Here is a 15,939-nt window from a genome sequence, read left to right on the forward strand (position 1 = left end):
AGTGCAGCCCTCTCCTCATGCTGCAGTGCCTGAGTGCAGCCCTCTCCTCATGCTGCAATGCCTGAGTGCAGCCCTCTCCTCATGCTGCAGTGCTGAGTGCAATACTCTTCTCATTCTACAGTGCCTGAGTGCAGCCCTCTCCTCATGCTACAGTGCCTGATTGCAGCCCTCTCTTCATGCTGCAGTGCCTGAGTGCAGCCTGAGTGCAGTACTCTCCTCATGCTGCAGTGCCTGAGTTCAGCCCTCTCCTTATGCTGCAGTGCCTGATTGCAGCCCTCTCCTCATGCTACAGTGCCTGAGTGCAGCCCTGTCCTTATACTGCAGTGTTCTCTCCTTATGCTGCAGTGCCTGAGTGCAGCCCTCTCCTTATACTGCAGTGTCCCCTCCTTATGCTGCAGTGCCTGAGTGCAGCCCTCACCTCATGCTGCAGTGCCTGAACGCAGCCCTCTTCTTATGCTGCAGCATCTGATTGCAACCCTCTCCTTATGTTGCAGTACCTGAGTGCAGCCCTCTCCTTATGATGCATTGCCTGTCAGCAATCACTCTACCTGACACAGAAGACTATGTTGTCATGCACAAGGTCTGCACCTGTGCACTGTACATGGAATGCAATGGAGGACTGAGGTGAAGAAGGTACACTTGATTACTGACATTGGTTGGGAGTAAGTATGTGGAGCACATGCTGGCTGTTCTTTATGGGTGCAGGTATGTGTAGGCTGCCTGCATGGTACATATCATAACACAATCCGGATCCCCTACAGAAGACCAACAGCTCAAAACACCGACACCCACATCGCCGACACCAAAACCCGACATACGAAATACCGACAACAGCGCTACTGCAAAAAAAAAAAGGAAAATAACATTTCCTTTTTTCTGCTGGCAGGGGGGCTACACCCCCCCCTGCACCCCCGTCTGCATTTGTCTGTTTCTCACACATATTTGGTGGACTTTGTAAACCAACATGTATGTAGTCCACTATCTTGGGCCACCAATATTAACCTTTCTTCATTTGGTTTAAATTCACCTCTCCTTAACCATTCCTGCATTCGATCCTGATCAACACGAGGTTGTTCCAAGAATTTGCAGTACTTGGAACTATATTTATGCATTTTCCACATTTCTTGTCTTCTCATATGATCCTTCGTCTTATATGCTTTTTTTTTTGTGTGTGTGTGTGTGTGTGTGTGTGTGTGTGTGTGTGTGTGTGTGTGTGTGTGTGTGTGTGTGTGTGTGTGTGTGTGTGTGTGTGTGTGTGTGTGTGTGTGTGTGTTCAGTTGCTGACTGATTTTTATCTACTTCTGATTTGATTTCCATTCCCACTTGACACAGATATGCTTCTGCTAAACTAAGCAGAGAATACATCTTAGACTTGTTCAACTCATGTTTCAAAACTTTCACTATGCTTGAGTCTTGTGAAAGTCCTACATTTGCAGGTCTATAGATATAATCAATTTTCAGGAGGTCCATAAACTCCTTCAGAATGGGGAATACATAGTCTTACTATAAACTGATTTTTATAAATCATTTGATGATCACGATTGTTTTCTTGTCTAACCTATCCAGCACCTTCTGGGGCCAATCAACCACTCCAAAACTGTAAGTTAGGACAGGAAGAGCAAACTGGTTTATACCTTAGACTTTGTTCCTAGATGTCAATGTTGATTTCAGTATTAAGCTTAGTCTTCTAAAATATTCCTTACTAAGTTTTATTCACATTGTTCATGTTTTATTCTTGACCCTTCATCAGTTCCCAAATATTTATACGCTCCCTCTTGCTCAAGTTATTTTAAATCACATTCTTGTCCCAAACTGTTATTTTCTTAATGTTGCAGCTTTCTTGCTTTACAGGTTGTTTTTGTACATTTATCAAGACCAAATGACAATCTTATATCATCTGAAAAAAGTTTTGACCACTTGCAGTTGTGCTTTCAGTTCCTAATCTAATGAACTATCCAGTTTTAAATTATCTACAAAAAGAAGATTAGAAATATTTACACTTTGTTGATTTCTGGGAGCCAAATTGTAGCCATGACCTAATCTGTTAAGTAGACAGCTTAATTGATTAAGGACAAAACAAAAGAGCAGTGGTGACAAAGAGTCACCCTGGAATATCTCTCTTTGAATTTTAATCCCTTAATAATAATTTGTCCTTACCATGACTTAATTGCAAAGTGGTTTGCCACTGTTTCATGGTCATTGTAATGTATTTGACCAGTGTAGGGTGTATCTTATACATTTTTCAGCACTCTTTTACCCATGGATGTGGGATACTGTCAAATGCTTTTTTATAGTCTGTCCATGCCATACATAAATTCTTCCCCTTTTTACAGTTTTCCATTATGACTTTATTTAACAATAAATGATTCTTTGCTCCATATGACTTTCTTTTCTTACCCTTTTGTTCTATTACCATGATTGCCAGCACGTAAAAATCTACTGCCAATCATTAGCGGACCGGAGTTCCGCTGTGGCGACCCCTAACCGGGAAAAGCCGAATGACACAACAACAACCATGATTGAGTTTTCTTCTAAATGACTATAAACTCTGTCACCATCAATTTGTACATCGTCAGAAGGCAAGTTATCAGTCTATAGTTTTCAGGCTTGCAGGTTCAGTCTTAAGTAGGACCATTGTTTTACTTGTTAACCAGGTTAGTGTCTGTTTGGGGCTTGCATACAAATAGTTTCTTACTAATAGCTAAATCTTCATGCAAATATGTTAAGACTTTTAACCAGAAGTTTGTTACAGCATCTGGGCCTGGGGTTTTCCATTTTTTAGCTTTTCTTAACTTTATTTCAGTCTCTCTGGGCTTTACTTCATCCTATTTCATATCCTATGCATTTAAACTTCTCATTCTTTCTTTTACTTCTTCCATCCATTTAACATATTTGTTATGTTCCACAGGATCTTTATAGATATTTCTCCAAAATGTATCTATTTCTTCTTTTTTTGGTGGTGTTTTCAATTCCTTTTGCCTTGCTTCCCAATTCCCTATAAAGCTTTTTTAGGTCATCAATAAATTGATTATATTTTACATTTCCTTTATATTTATTTCCATATCTTCTAAGTTTTTCTACTTGTGCTGATATTTTTAGTTTATTATTTTTGATAGTGCATGATAAATCCTGATCTGTTCTGATACTGTGCATTGTTTTTATCATGTTTATCTTTCTGAGTATTTCTGTTCCTTCTTCTATACTCTTCTAACAATGACATCTATTGTATTAATTGCTCTATAGTTTTCTTTATTTGATACTTCCATGATGGCATTTGAGTTCTCCCCTCCCTTTCCCTTTCTGCACGGTAATACATTCTATTTGCTTCTGCTATATCACATGAATCTCTATGAACAGCTCTAATTATTGTGTTCATTTGTTTACTTCTAACTTTTGGGGTTTTATTGACTTTCTGTAGTCTATTTCTCTCATCGATCTTAATATGTCTGACCATCTCTATTAAATAAAGCAACTTTTCTCTTAGGTCATTTTCTTCTAAACAGAGGGCACATTCTTTGTTCTCCATTTCCTGTTGGCCTTCTATAGAAAGTTCCACAGAATCTTCCCGTGCCACATTCTCTTCAGTTTGTTCCTGTGTTTTCCGTTGCACTTTCATATGGGACCTCACTGGCCTATCACTGCACACATTGATTGCACTAGGGTTGCCACAACTTCCTGTTCCTTCTCTTGCTGTATAACTGCAACTGACCTTTTGAACTGATTTCCTATGGAAGGCTCCAAAGTATCCTCAAATGTGAACACATCAGATGTTTCCAATTCCACTGATTTCTCCTTAATTTGGGGATCTGTTACTCTATCCTACTGAGATGTTATTAAAGTTAGATTTTCTTCACTAAATCCTTCACTTTGCAAGTAATCTATAACCTCAATTTCTATTTCTTTAACTTCTCCATTACTAATCCTCTTTTCTGCTTTTACACTTTGTTTTCTTATTTTTTCTGTTGTAAAATTTTCCATCTCCAGATGCCTTTGCCCATATTTGGAAAAAAAGTGACTGAGAAAGTACAAAAATATAAAGAACAAAAAAGATTTTGAAAGGTAGAAAAAAGAAATATGGGCATGGGAAAGAAAGAGCGATCTGATATGGTGTAATATTTATGCAAAGGAAAACGAAAAATTAATCAGTACAAAAAAGCAGCCCCAAAGATATTCAAAGAGAAATACAGGCAAAGGCATCCAGATATAAAACATTTCACAATACAAAAAATAAGATGAAAAGAGGGAATGTAGAACAGAAAATTAGTAAAGAAGAAGTCAAAACAATAGAAGCTGAAGTTATGGAATACCTGTGAAGTGAAGGATTCAGTGTAGATAGTCTAACACAGGCTATATCAAAGCAAGATGGAACAATGAGTCCCCAAGTAAGAAGATGCATCTGATCAGTTGCCATATAAAGATACTTTGGAGCCTTCCATAGGAAACCAGTGCAAAGCTTCAGTTGGGGTTGTACAGCAAGGGAAGGAATAGGAAACTGTGGCAACTCTGACACAGTCAATTTTGTGGAGTGATAGGCCAGTGAGTTCCCATATGAAAGAGCAATGGATGACACAGGATGAAACTGAAGAGAATGTGACACAGGAAAATACTCAGTAACTTTCTGTAGAACACCCACAGGAAATGGAGAACAGAGAATGTCCCCTCGGTTTAGAAGAAAATCATCTAAGAGAAGAGTTGCTTGATCTAATGGAGATGGACAGACATAGTAAGATCAGCAAAGGAAATAGACTACAGAAAGTCACTAAAACCCAAAAAGTTAGACATCTGATAAAACAAATGAACACAATAATTGGGGCTGTTCATACAGATTCATGTGATATAACAGAAGTAAATAAGATATATTACTGTGCAGCTAAATTAGTAACAGATAAAGTCTTACCACAAAAACACAGCATAGTAAGGGAAAGGAAGGGGAGAAATCAAATGTCATCACGTAAGTATTGAATAGGGAAAACTATGAAGCAATTAAAATATGAAGAGTTAAGAAGAGGGAACAGATCAACAAAGATACATGGAATGATAGACTTTATAAAAGCAATGATTCAGTATCAGAATAGATCAAGATCTATCATGCATCATCATAAATAATATAATAAACTTATCAGCACAGGCAGAAAAACATAGAAGATATGCAGATAAATATAACAGAAAAGTACAAAAAAAGTCATTTATTAATGACCCAAAAATATAATAAAGAATTGGGAAACAAGGCAAAAGGAACTGAACATCACCACAAAAGAAAAAAAATAGATACATTTTGAAGAAATATCTATGAAGATCCTGTGGAACATAACAAAGATGTTGAATGGACAGAAGAAGTAAAAGAAAGAATAAGAAGTTCAAATGTACAGAATATGAAATGGGATGAAGTAACGGCCACAGAGGTTGAAACTGAGCTAAGAAAAGCTCCTAACTGGAAAACCCCAAGCCCAGATGCAATCCCTAATGTCTGGCTAAAAGTATTAATATCTTTACTTGAAGATTTAGCCATGAGTAAGAACTATTTATATGCTCACCCCATATAACAACCTGGTTAACAAAAAGAAAAACAATGCTCCTACTTAAAAGTGAACCTGCAAGCTTCCATAAAAATTATAGACCAATAACTTGTCTTCCGACGATGTATAAACTATACACAGGAACTGATGCCAATGGAGTTTATAGTCATTTAGAAGAAAACTCAAATCATGGCAGTAGAACAAAAGGGTAACAAAAGAAATTCATATGGAAGAAAGGATCATTTGTTGTTAAATCAAGTCATAATGGAGAACTGTAAAAATGCGAAGAATCTAAGCATCTGACTGTATTCCACATTCATGGATAAAAGGGAGCTTAAAAATGTACAAGATATACCCTAGTCTGATTGATTGATTACATTACAGTGGCAATGAAATAGTGGCAAACCACTTTGCAGTTATGCCATGATAAAGGACAAATTGGTATTCCAGGGATAAATATTTGAAGGGGAGGTTTCCAGGGAGACTCTTTGTCACAGTTGCTCTTTTGCATTGTCTTTTAACACATTAAATTGTGTACTTAGCAGATTAGATCATGGCTACAATTTGGCTCCCAGAAAACAACCAAGTGTAAAAACTTCTCACCTTCTTTTTGTAGATGATCTATAACTGTATAGTACATCAGATGAAGAACTGAAAGCACAACTGCAAGTGATCAAAACTTTTTCAGATGATATAAAAATGTCATTTGGTCTTGATATATGTACAAAAGCAAACTTTAAAGCAGGAAAGCTTCAGCACCAAGAAAGCATCAGCCTGGGACAGGAATGTGATATAAAAGAACTTGAGCAAGAGGAAGTGTATAAATATTTAGGAACTGATGAAGGATCAACAATAATACATGAACAAATCAGAATAAAACTTACTAGGAAGTATTTTATAACACTAAAAGTAATTCTGAAAACAGCACTGACATCAAGGAACAAAGTCCAAGTTATAAACCAATTTGCTCTTCCTATCCTAACTTACAATTGTGGAGTAACTGGCAGGCCCCAAAAGGTGTTGAATCAGTTGGACAGGAAAACAAGAGAGATGCTTCATGGTTATAAAATGATTTATAAAAATCATTGTATACCAAGACTATATATTCCCCATTCAGTAGGAGGTATGGGCCACCTTGAAATGAATTACATGTACAGATCTGCAATCAATGGACTGCATACATATTTGCTGACCTCACAAGACCCAAACATAGTGAAAGTTTTAAAACATGAGGAGAATAAGTCTAAGATGACTTCCCTGCTTAAGCATATCTGTGTCAATTGGGAATGGAAATCAAACCGGAAGTAGATAAAAATCAGGCAGCAACTGAATGTGTCAAAAAAGAACAAAAAGAAAGTAAAGTGAGGGATAAGATGAGAAGGCAAGAAATGTGAAAAAGGCATAAATATAGTTGCAAGTATTGAAAACTCTTGGAACAACCCCATGTTGATCAGGATTGAATGCTGGAATCGCTAAGGAGAGGTGAATATAAACCAAAAGATGAAAGGTTAATATTAGCGGCCCAAGATAGTTGACTTGTACATATTGGTTTACAAAGTCTATTGAACATGTGGGAGAAATAGACAAATGCAGGTTTTGTAAAACAGAATTGCAACCATCGCACATCCTCTTGCTCTTTTTTGTATACTAATGGCAGAAGAACTGTGCACTGAAAGGTATAATAATGTGGCAAGGCTGTTGCACTGGAGACTGTAAACATTATAATACTGAAGTAGCTGAAAAACATTGGAAACATGAGCCACAAAGCATTCTTGAAAATGATGGTTTATATCACATGGGATCACTCATTACTAACAGTTTAAAAAAATAGATGTCAGAAAACCAGATATAATAGCCCATGAAGAGAAAACAAAAAATACCATTGATTATTTAAATTGCTACGCCCAGTAACTACAGTATCTTACATACAAAGAGACACAAAGTCATAAAATACCAAGATATGCAGGCAGAAAGTAGGCAATGTGGAAGAAGTGGGTTGTTTTCTCAAAGCTACAGTGAGTTAGGCCTTCTGCACTTGCTCTGCTGTTTTCCAAAAAACTGCTGAGAGACTACAAAGGATAAGTGCTTATTTTCAACTGTTTTCTGCACTTCTGCTTAACTTGAACAGTATTTGCTGCGTATCTGTTTGAACTGTGCAACTGTTTTTTAGGCCTCTCCCTTCAGTTTGTTGCTCATGCTTAGGTGTTCGACTGCATTTAGTTTCGGCATTTGATACTGCTTGTCGATAGCCTGATTAATTTGATGACAGTATTCTACTGAATTGCTGCTTTATTTGAGCTGTTTTTTTACTACTGTGATTATGAGCTAATGTATCACATTTGTACTGTTTTAAAGTAATTTACTGATTAACTGTATTTCATTACTGTGTAACTGTATTTCTTTGCTATTTACTGCAAATCATTACTGTTTAACTGCATTTAATTGCATTTCATTATTGTTTAACTGTATTTTTTCATACCATGGGTTCTGTTTTTGTCTGTAAGTGGTTAATATGTGCTAATTGTGTGAGTTTTACTGTGTTCTTACCCTTAAATTGAGTAGCATAGTCTGGATACAATGTTTGCTGCATCCAGACCTGTTTGTTTTAGCCTTCTGTGTTTCTGACAGCCATCTTGTGTTTGCCTTCTGTGTTTCTGGCAGCCATCTTTGTTGTTAGGCACCTATCTCCTCTGTTAGTAAGAGTAGCAGGGCTGCCTGGACCTTGTATGGCACAGGCTGGTAAAGAAAGCAGGGACTACAGGATTGGCTAGATTTATGTGTTACCAGAACCTTCATTTTTTTGTGGTATTTAAACCCCGCATTTGAGCTCATTTAGGCTTGTTCGTACATCATGCACCACAGCTGCACTGTTTTAATCAATTTTGAGTTATTCCAGCTACAGATTTTCCCTTAGTAGCACTTGTTTGATCACCTAGTAGTAGTCTTCTTTGATCTTCCATCCTTTATCCCCTTAGTTCCCTCTGGCCTCTCTCCCTCAGATCCTGTCAAATATGGATGGACAATTTCCTACGTTTCTTCTTGCCAGTCTGGTTGATATGGGCATCCTTAGACAGAATAGCAACTGGCTCATGTACACAGACAGCCATCTACTACTATCACCTAGGAACACAATTTGTGAGAGATGCAATGACATTAAGAACCTTGAGTCTATGTTCACTTCCTCACAAGCCAGTATATCTGGCACTGAGAAGGTTACCAACACAAACACCACCCACACCTACACAATACACATCCACATATGCGGAAGTCCTCAACAAAAACATACCCAAACAAAAGAGAGCTCCGAGGTGAAAATGCACATGAACTTCACTGCCCACCACACCACACACCACACATAGTCCACACACCTGTGTCTTACAGCCGGTTAGGCCTAAACATAAATTCAACATATTAGTCATTGTAGACTCCATTGTGAGACATACATATGTGCCCCTCACCAGGCTGGATAAGAAGAAGGTCACGGTTAGTTGTTTGTCAGATGCCAAAATATGCCATATCACCCATGCACTCAAGTCTGTCAACAACAGGTACTGTTATGACTCTGTTATGCTCCATCTTGGCATGAATGACTTGAGATGTACCTCCTGCACTATATGAAGAGAGACATGATTGAGCTCATTGAATATGTGTCCCATGCAGGTATTTACTAGTCTTAAGCAGCATTTTACCATCACCCAGAATGATGCCTCAGTACAAGCAGAAAATGATTGACTTTAACAATTGGCTTAGTTTCTGGTGTCATTACAAGGGGATCTAGTACCTGACAACCTTGGAAGACTTGAAAGATAGACCATGATGGTTTGCCAGTGATGGCCTGCATCTGTCTCTCTTGGGCTTCAGGTTTTTGGCAAAGGCTCTTGCCTCCCCCATAGTTCCTTTTTTAGGCAATGCCATGAAGTCAAAACTACCAAGATGAAAATTTCATCAAAATGCAAAATAAGGTCATGCTGCTAAACACTAGGAGTCTGAACATGAAACTGCACTCATTGCAAACATTCTTAACCCTGGAAGATGCTGACATTTGTGCAGTCACAGAAGTCTTGTTTAAAGCTGCAGAGAGCACCCCTGCCATACCAAGTTACTCATCATATTATACATTCAGACTCCAAACTGCGGGCAGCAAAGCAAAAGGAGGTGGACTTGCAGTATATATGAAAGATATACACACCTCCAGGTTGGTCAAACAGTATGACATACAGGAGACAGTCCAGGTAGAGTTAACCATTGACAAGACCCCTATTCAAATCATAGCTAGCTACAGGCCACCAACTTTGACTCAAGATGCCCACTCCACCTATCTGGACCTCTTTGAATCTATCATGATTCAACCCCTTACCCTGATCCTGGGTGACTTTAACTATTTAACCATAGATTGAAAGGGAAGAACTACTCATGCCAAAACACAAATGCCCAGAGATTCCTTGATTTTGTCAATGCAAATGCCTTGGACCAGCTGGTCGACACTCAGGTGATAATATCTTGGACTTGGTATTAACCAACATGAGTAACCATTACAGCATCCCTACAGTTTCATCCTTCCTGGTAAGATCTGTCCAGACAGAGGTCATTTTTGAATTCACCATCTCCCACGACTGCCCCCAGCACAGGTCAAACAAATAAAACTTCCCCAAAGCTGATTACACCCTCCTGAAGGAAGGTATAAACAGCTTCACAGCCTCCTTCCCCTTCATAGGAACTGGCACTTATGTCCAAACCTACACCGAAGTACTATATGAGCATTTATATAGCTGCATGGAATCAGGAATACCAGACAGGACAAAATCCTCATCCTCAAGGAAGAGTAAACCCGTGTGGTAGGCATCTGCAATAAATAAACTCTATAATAGAAGGAAAAAATTGCTGCCTGGGACCAAGAAGGAGAAGGTGCCTAATTGGAAGGAATCTCTCATTTGCCTGAACAAGCAAATAAGAGCACTAGTGAAATCCTCCAAAGCAAACGTTTGAGTCTAAACTGGCCACATCTACTAAAGACAATCATAAGGCCTTCTTCACATATCCTCAATCTCAAAGGAAACACTCAGATCTTCTCAGAACTGGTGGTCAAGGACACCACATACACAAATGCCACAGATATAGACAACCTGCTGGCAGACAGGTTCAGTGAAAACTTCACCCTTCTGTCCCCATCAGTAAATCAGGACATCACCAGCACCTGCCCCCCTCCCCTTATCTCTAGGGAGCAAGTCATTGTTGCGCTTTCAAAGACAAAAAAAATCCAGCCTCCATGGGACCCAATAACATCCCAGGCTGCATTCTATATGAACTCGAGCAGTAACTTGCAGCACCATTAGGCACCCTATTCAACCAATGCCTGAGTACTGGATTCATCCCAGCTGAGTGGAGGACAGACACTGTCATCCCTTTGCACAAAGGTGGAGCGTCCACCATTCCAGGAAATCATAGACCCATCAGCCTAACTAACCTGATCTGCAAGGCCATTGAATGGATTATCATGGACCTCATTAACAAGGATATTGGCAACCTCCAAACACTTGATCCCTGTTAAATTTGGTCAAATTCTTTGAGTCAGTCACCAAAGCTGTGGATGAGGGGAAGACAGTGCATCCTGCATATCTTGACCTGGCCAAAGCATTTGATGCTATTCCCCACACAGGTATAATAGATAAACTCTTCTTAACTATGCATCAATCCATATGTTACCAGATGGGTAGCAAACTGAATCACTGATAGAACCCACCTAGACAAAATAGGGGAAGCCACCTCAAGTAGAAGAGCTGCAATGAATGGTGTACACCAGGGATCAGTCTTGGTACCTCTGTTGTTTGGGATATACTTTTCTGAGGTGCAGGCCAAAACCAGTAGGCTATGGATGACCAAGTTTGCAGTGACTGCAAGCTGGGTGCCATCATCAATTCCCCTAGTGATGTGGACATCCTCCAAGGGGGTCTCACCCAAACAAATGACTGGTGCCAGAAGCATTGCCTCAAACTGAATGCCAAAGCATGCTTCATCATCCCCTTTGGGGACAGTGATGTCCCCACAAATTATCACATTAATAACAAGGTCCTAAGCATGCAATCAGTTTTGAGGGACTTGGGCACTCAGGTTGATAGCAAACTGACTTTTGACCACCATATTGCTTCTGTTGTACAGAAAGCATTCTACATGGCTCACCTCATTAGTAAGGGTATCTCATCCAGGAACAAGGAGGTCATGACACCCCTGTATTCTTCCCTTATAAGACCCATTATTGAGTACAATGCCCCTTTCAGCATGTGCCTCACAAAGCACTTGTAGCAGCTGGAGAGACCACAGAGGTTTCTCACCAGGAGAATCCAGAGCCTTAAACATCTACCTACACAGATAGGCTAAAAGCCCTGTCCCTCTACCCAGTCTCATACTGGTCTGCGACATCAATAGGACTTGTTGGTTGGACAGATTTGTGTCCCAAAGACTCCCCTTTCGGTGGAATAGACTCCCTTTCCACGTCAAGCTGAGTACCTCATTAACCCTTTTTAAGTGCAACTTGGATAACTGCATGGGGAACAGGAAATACACTCCTGGGATTAGACAGGGGCATCTGGTGCTGACTTGTCGGAACATGGGCTAAATTCTTGGTTAGGCTTTTAAGAGCCTCAGGACCAATAGCCTAGTAACTTTCTATGATCCTAAGGATACCCAGACAGTTCCAACAGTAGTAGCAGCAATGGATCTTATAAAAAATAATTTACCACCATACTTGGATATGCTACCAATACATGTAACTCTGTATGAATTGCACTATTGAGTCATTAATGGGCACATTGCAGGTGCTGCGAAGAGCACTCCTGGCTGTCATCAAAGATTAAAACAATACTAATTTCATGAACTTTAATCATACTTTGACTTAGGAATGGGGTCCAATCTTGTTGTGATATTAGAAACCCAAAAGACTTGGAAAAATTAAAAATAGGTTACATTCTACTTTTTAAATCATGTTTTGTTTCTGTGTTGTAAATTATGTGCATAATCTATATAAAATCATGTAAAATTCTTGTGGTGACAGTAATACTACAGAATTTATTTATTTCACTGGTTGCAGTATATCTCCAGCACTTTAGTGCATATACATTCTGTGACACATTTTACAACAGATGTGTTATATGGCCATAAAAACATTATTAACTGCTACTTGGGTAGAAGTATTATTTTAGAAAGAATTTATCTTGAAGATTAATATCTTTTATTTCATAGTAAGTTCAAGTACCTTAGCTAGCAGTTGCCATGGTAATAGTGTTTGTTCTCTTTGTGCAGCATTTTGTACATGACCTTTTCCCTCACTGATATTTGGCCACATATGTGTCACATGATAATAAAGCAAACAATCTGACAAGTTATTAATATTTTAGAAACATTTTATGTCAGGGTTATTTTACACTGAAACATTCAATGAGTGACTATTATTTTGCGACTGCTTAATAAAAGTTAAATTTTATGATAAAAGAAGTACCAGCAATGGTTGGGTGTTCACTGTTTCTTCACAATTAATGTGTTTAGCAGCATGTGCTTTTCTCTATACTGTTGCATGCACTAATGTTCTATCAATTTCCTTTATTAGACTTTTGCAGATGAAACTGTTCTGAGGTCAGTTTGAGACATATGACTACTCTAAGCATAAAAATTAACCGGTAATACTCGCAAAAATAATATATGAAATTTTGCTAATAATATTAAAATGTGTTTACTATGGTTAAAGAAAAATTGCATCTGCAAAGGGACACTGCATAAAAGTATGCAGCAGACTAACAATGATTATGTCCTCAATGGTTTTATTTGGCATGGACAAAGAATAGAAGAAGCCTACATTTTAGAAAGAGCTGATCATCTTCGATCACTTTACTCCCTTTTTCATCCTCGTATTTGTGCATTGATATTACTTTCTCTCACCCACAGACATACTATTATCAAGCAATAACTAGCATATATTAGGCTGTATCTTAAATCATGCACATTAACACAGAGATACATTCTTTGATGAGTTTTTAATTGATTTGCACTAAAACACAAAATTTGTATTTTTCTTTCCTTTTGTTTTCATAGCAGCTTATGTCAAAGTGCTATCCCAGTTTAAAACTCTAGTGGAATTTATTTGTTTATTTATTTTTAATTGTTGACCATAGCAGTAAATTTAACATAAGTAATTTTCAGGGGAGAGCCATGGGAAACACTACATGATATAATTATCAACAATGTGTGAAATAGTTAAAAATGAAACAGTATGCACAGAAAGTAATAATAATTTCTTCCTAGACACTAACAGGTTCATGGATAGATAGTTTCATATGGAAACAAGCAGCTTGAACTGTTGCATTACAATATAAACAATTATAATAACTAAGGATTTCATAAGCAATAACTGATGAAGCAGTAGAGACACTGAGTAATGCTGGAAAGAAGGGGTGTCAGTAAAAATTAACTGGAGATAATACAGCAACTAGGCCCGATATGATAATAATAAAGAAAGGTGAAGAAATATTTCAGATTTGTTTGAGATTCCATGTTGTAATCCTGTTATTGTTTTCCTAAGTAATCCACAGCAACACAGTAGCATGAGGGAATTTCAGAAACTTTGATTAGAAGCACTTGCCATAATTTCTTGCTTGAAGCAAATGCCTTTGCTGCAATTTATTTACAAACTACAGACTGCATTTATTTCCAGACATTATTGCGTGATATAGTCTAGGATACACCATGTAAGCCATAATGTGCAATTTATTTTTTAAGGAAACAGCATTCAGCCAAACTCATTGCTACTGAGTGTCCCATCTTCAAGCATATGAATTAAAAAAAAAACAGAGTACTAGTGAGACAGAGAATGGGGAAAACATTTTGAAAGTAATTAGATGATCACTACATTGCTAATTAACTAATTAGAGGATTCTGTTGTTTGTAACTTGTCCGTAATTCCTTATAGAGGGATATGATACCCTGCTATACAAAATCAAATGTCTTTGCATGTAGTTTTAAATTTGACAAATTGCAACTGTGCTTTTTAAACAAGGAAGTGGTAGCCACATAGGTGAGGGGAGGTGTAGGTATCGGAAGGGGCCTATGGTCTGGAAGATTATAAATTTCAGATACTGCTGGCTACACTCTTTCTTCATATAGTGCTTTGATAAAACATCTGATCCAAAAAAGCAAGTGTTCATTGGATTCTTTGTCTTGGTGGTATTTGACTTGATTACGATTATGCAATTTCTTTAACTAAAAGCAAACCAAAAAAAAATCAGAATTACAACCATATTTGTTCATTATTAGTTCACAGTGCAAACTTACCTCTTTGTTCCAACTCTGTGGTTTGGAGCAATGTCGATTGTGTTTGTTACTGAATCATGTTTTACTGCAAGACCCAAATCTGCAATGGCACAAATTCCAGTCTTCTTTACTAAAATATTTTTGGACTTAATATCCCTGTGGGCAATTGCAGGCTTCCCTGGAAGGTAAAACAAGAATTGCTCAGTGTAATTTTATTTCAAAGCTGTGGAAATGTATTGCAAACAGCTTTTAAAATACAAATTAAGAATGTCTGCATGTGCTTTAAAACCTTAAATAATGTTTTTATTTAAAAAATTGAGGTTCATGATCGACAGCAAAATATTAATAGTGGTAAAACATAATTAGATCATGAGCAGTTTCATAAAGTACTTAATCTAAATAAGGAATTCTACATCAAACAGGCACTGTCACTTATAAGTTAAATATGCTTTCTTATATCAAATCTATGAATTCTGTTATTTCGGAAATTAGTAAACTAAATCAATGAATAAATACTATACACTATGAATTCCTGGCTAGATAATACACCTGTTAACACTTAAGGTGTTCCTTATACATGCACATTTAAGTAATTTGTTTAGATTCAGTTCAAATCAACTACAGTGTTATAATTTATATAGCAAGGAAATGCTGCGTACAAATTACAAAAATAAGTTTAATTTCATAGTAAGCTTTGTTTTATACTTCTGGCATATGTAATTAGAATAAATGTTCCTTAATGCTGAAAATGGGATTTTAGGCATTATATCTAAAGTTGCTAGGTGATGTCATATTGCCCTCTTTGCTGGAGCCACTTTTCTGCATCTGTTTTCTGCCTGCCACTTGCATCTCATTTCTTTTTTAACCACCTATGGAAGATACTCATAACAACAGTCTTCTGACATTTTATTTATAAAGAATTACTACTGCTTTTGTCATTCCATCCATCCAGAGTAACAGCACTGCAGTTCATCTTTTCCAACAGACAATGTCTATTCCTTGACACTTTATTTGTGCTGTTCTCATATTCAAAGACACCAGTAATGCCCGTTCCCTGACCTACACTGGGTTTGTAGGTCCCTGTTCCATTTATTCAACCTCCCCATGATGCTCATAGGCAAATTCT

General features: G+C 37.8%; 1 protein-coding gene across 8 annotated transcripts in view; it reads right to left on the minus strand.

Moving 5' to 3' along the window:
- ACVR1C (activin A receptor type 1C) overlaps positions 1–15,939 on the minus strand; it is a 1,029,031-nt gene that overhangs the window by 357,051 nt on the left and 656,041 nt on the right. For all 8 annotated transcript variants that reach the window (XM_044074849.1, XM_044074848.1, XM_044074841.1 and 5 more), the window contains one exon: positions 14,835–14,991. In XM_044074849.1, coding sequence (XP_043930784.1) covers positions 14,835–14,991 — 157 coding nt within the window. The remainder of the gene's footprint in view (positions 1–14,834; positions 14,992–15,939) is intronic.

This window comes from Protopterus annectens, chromosome 6.part0 (genome assembly GCF_019279795.1).
Source record: "Protopterus annectens isolate FY-2018-M chromosome 6.part0, PAN1.0, whole genome shotgun sequence".
In the NCBI taxonomy this organism is placed as follows: Eukaryota; Metazoa; Chordata; order Ceratodontiformes; family Protopteridae; genus Protopterus; species Protopterus annectens.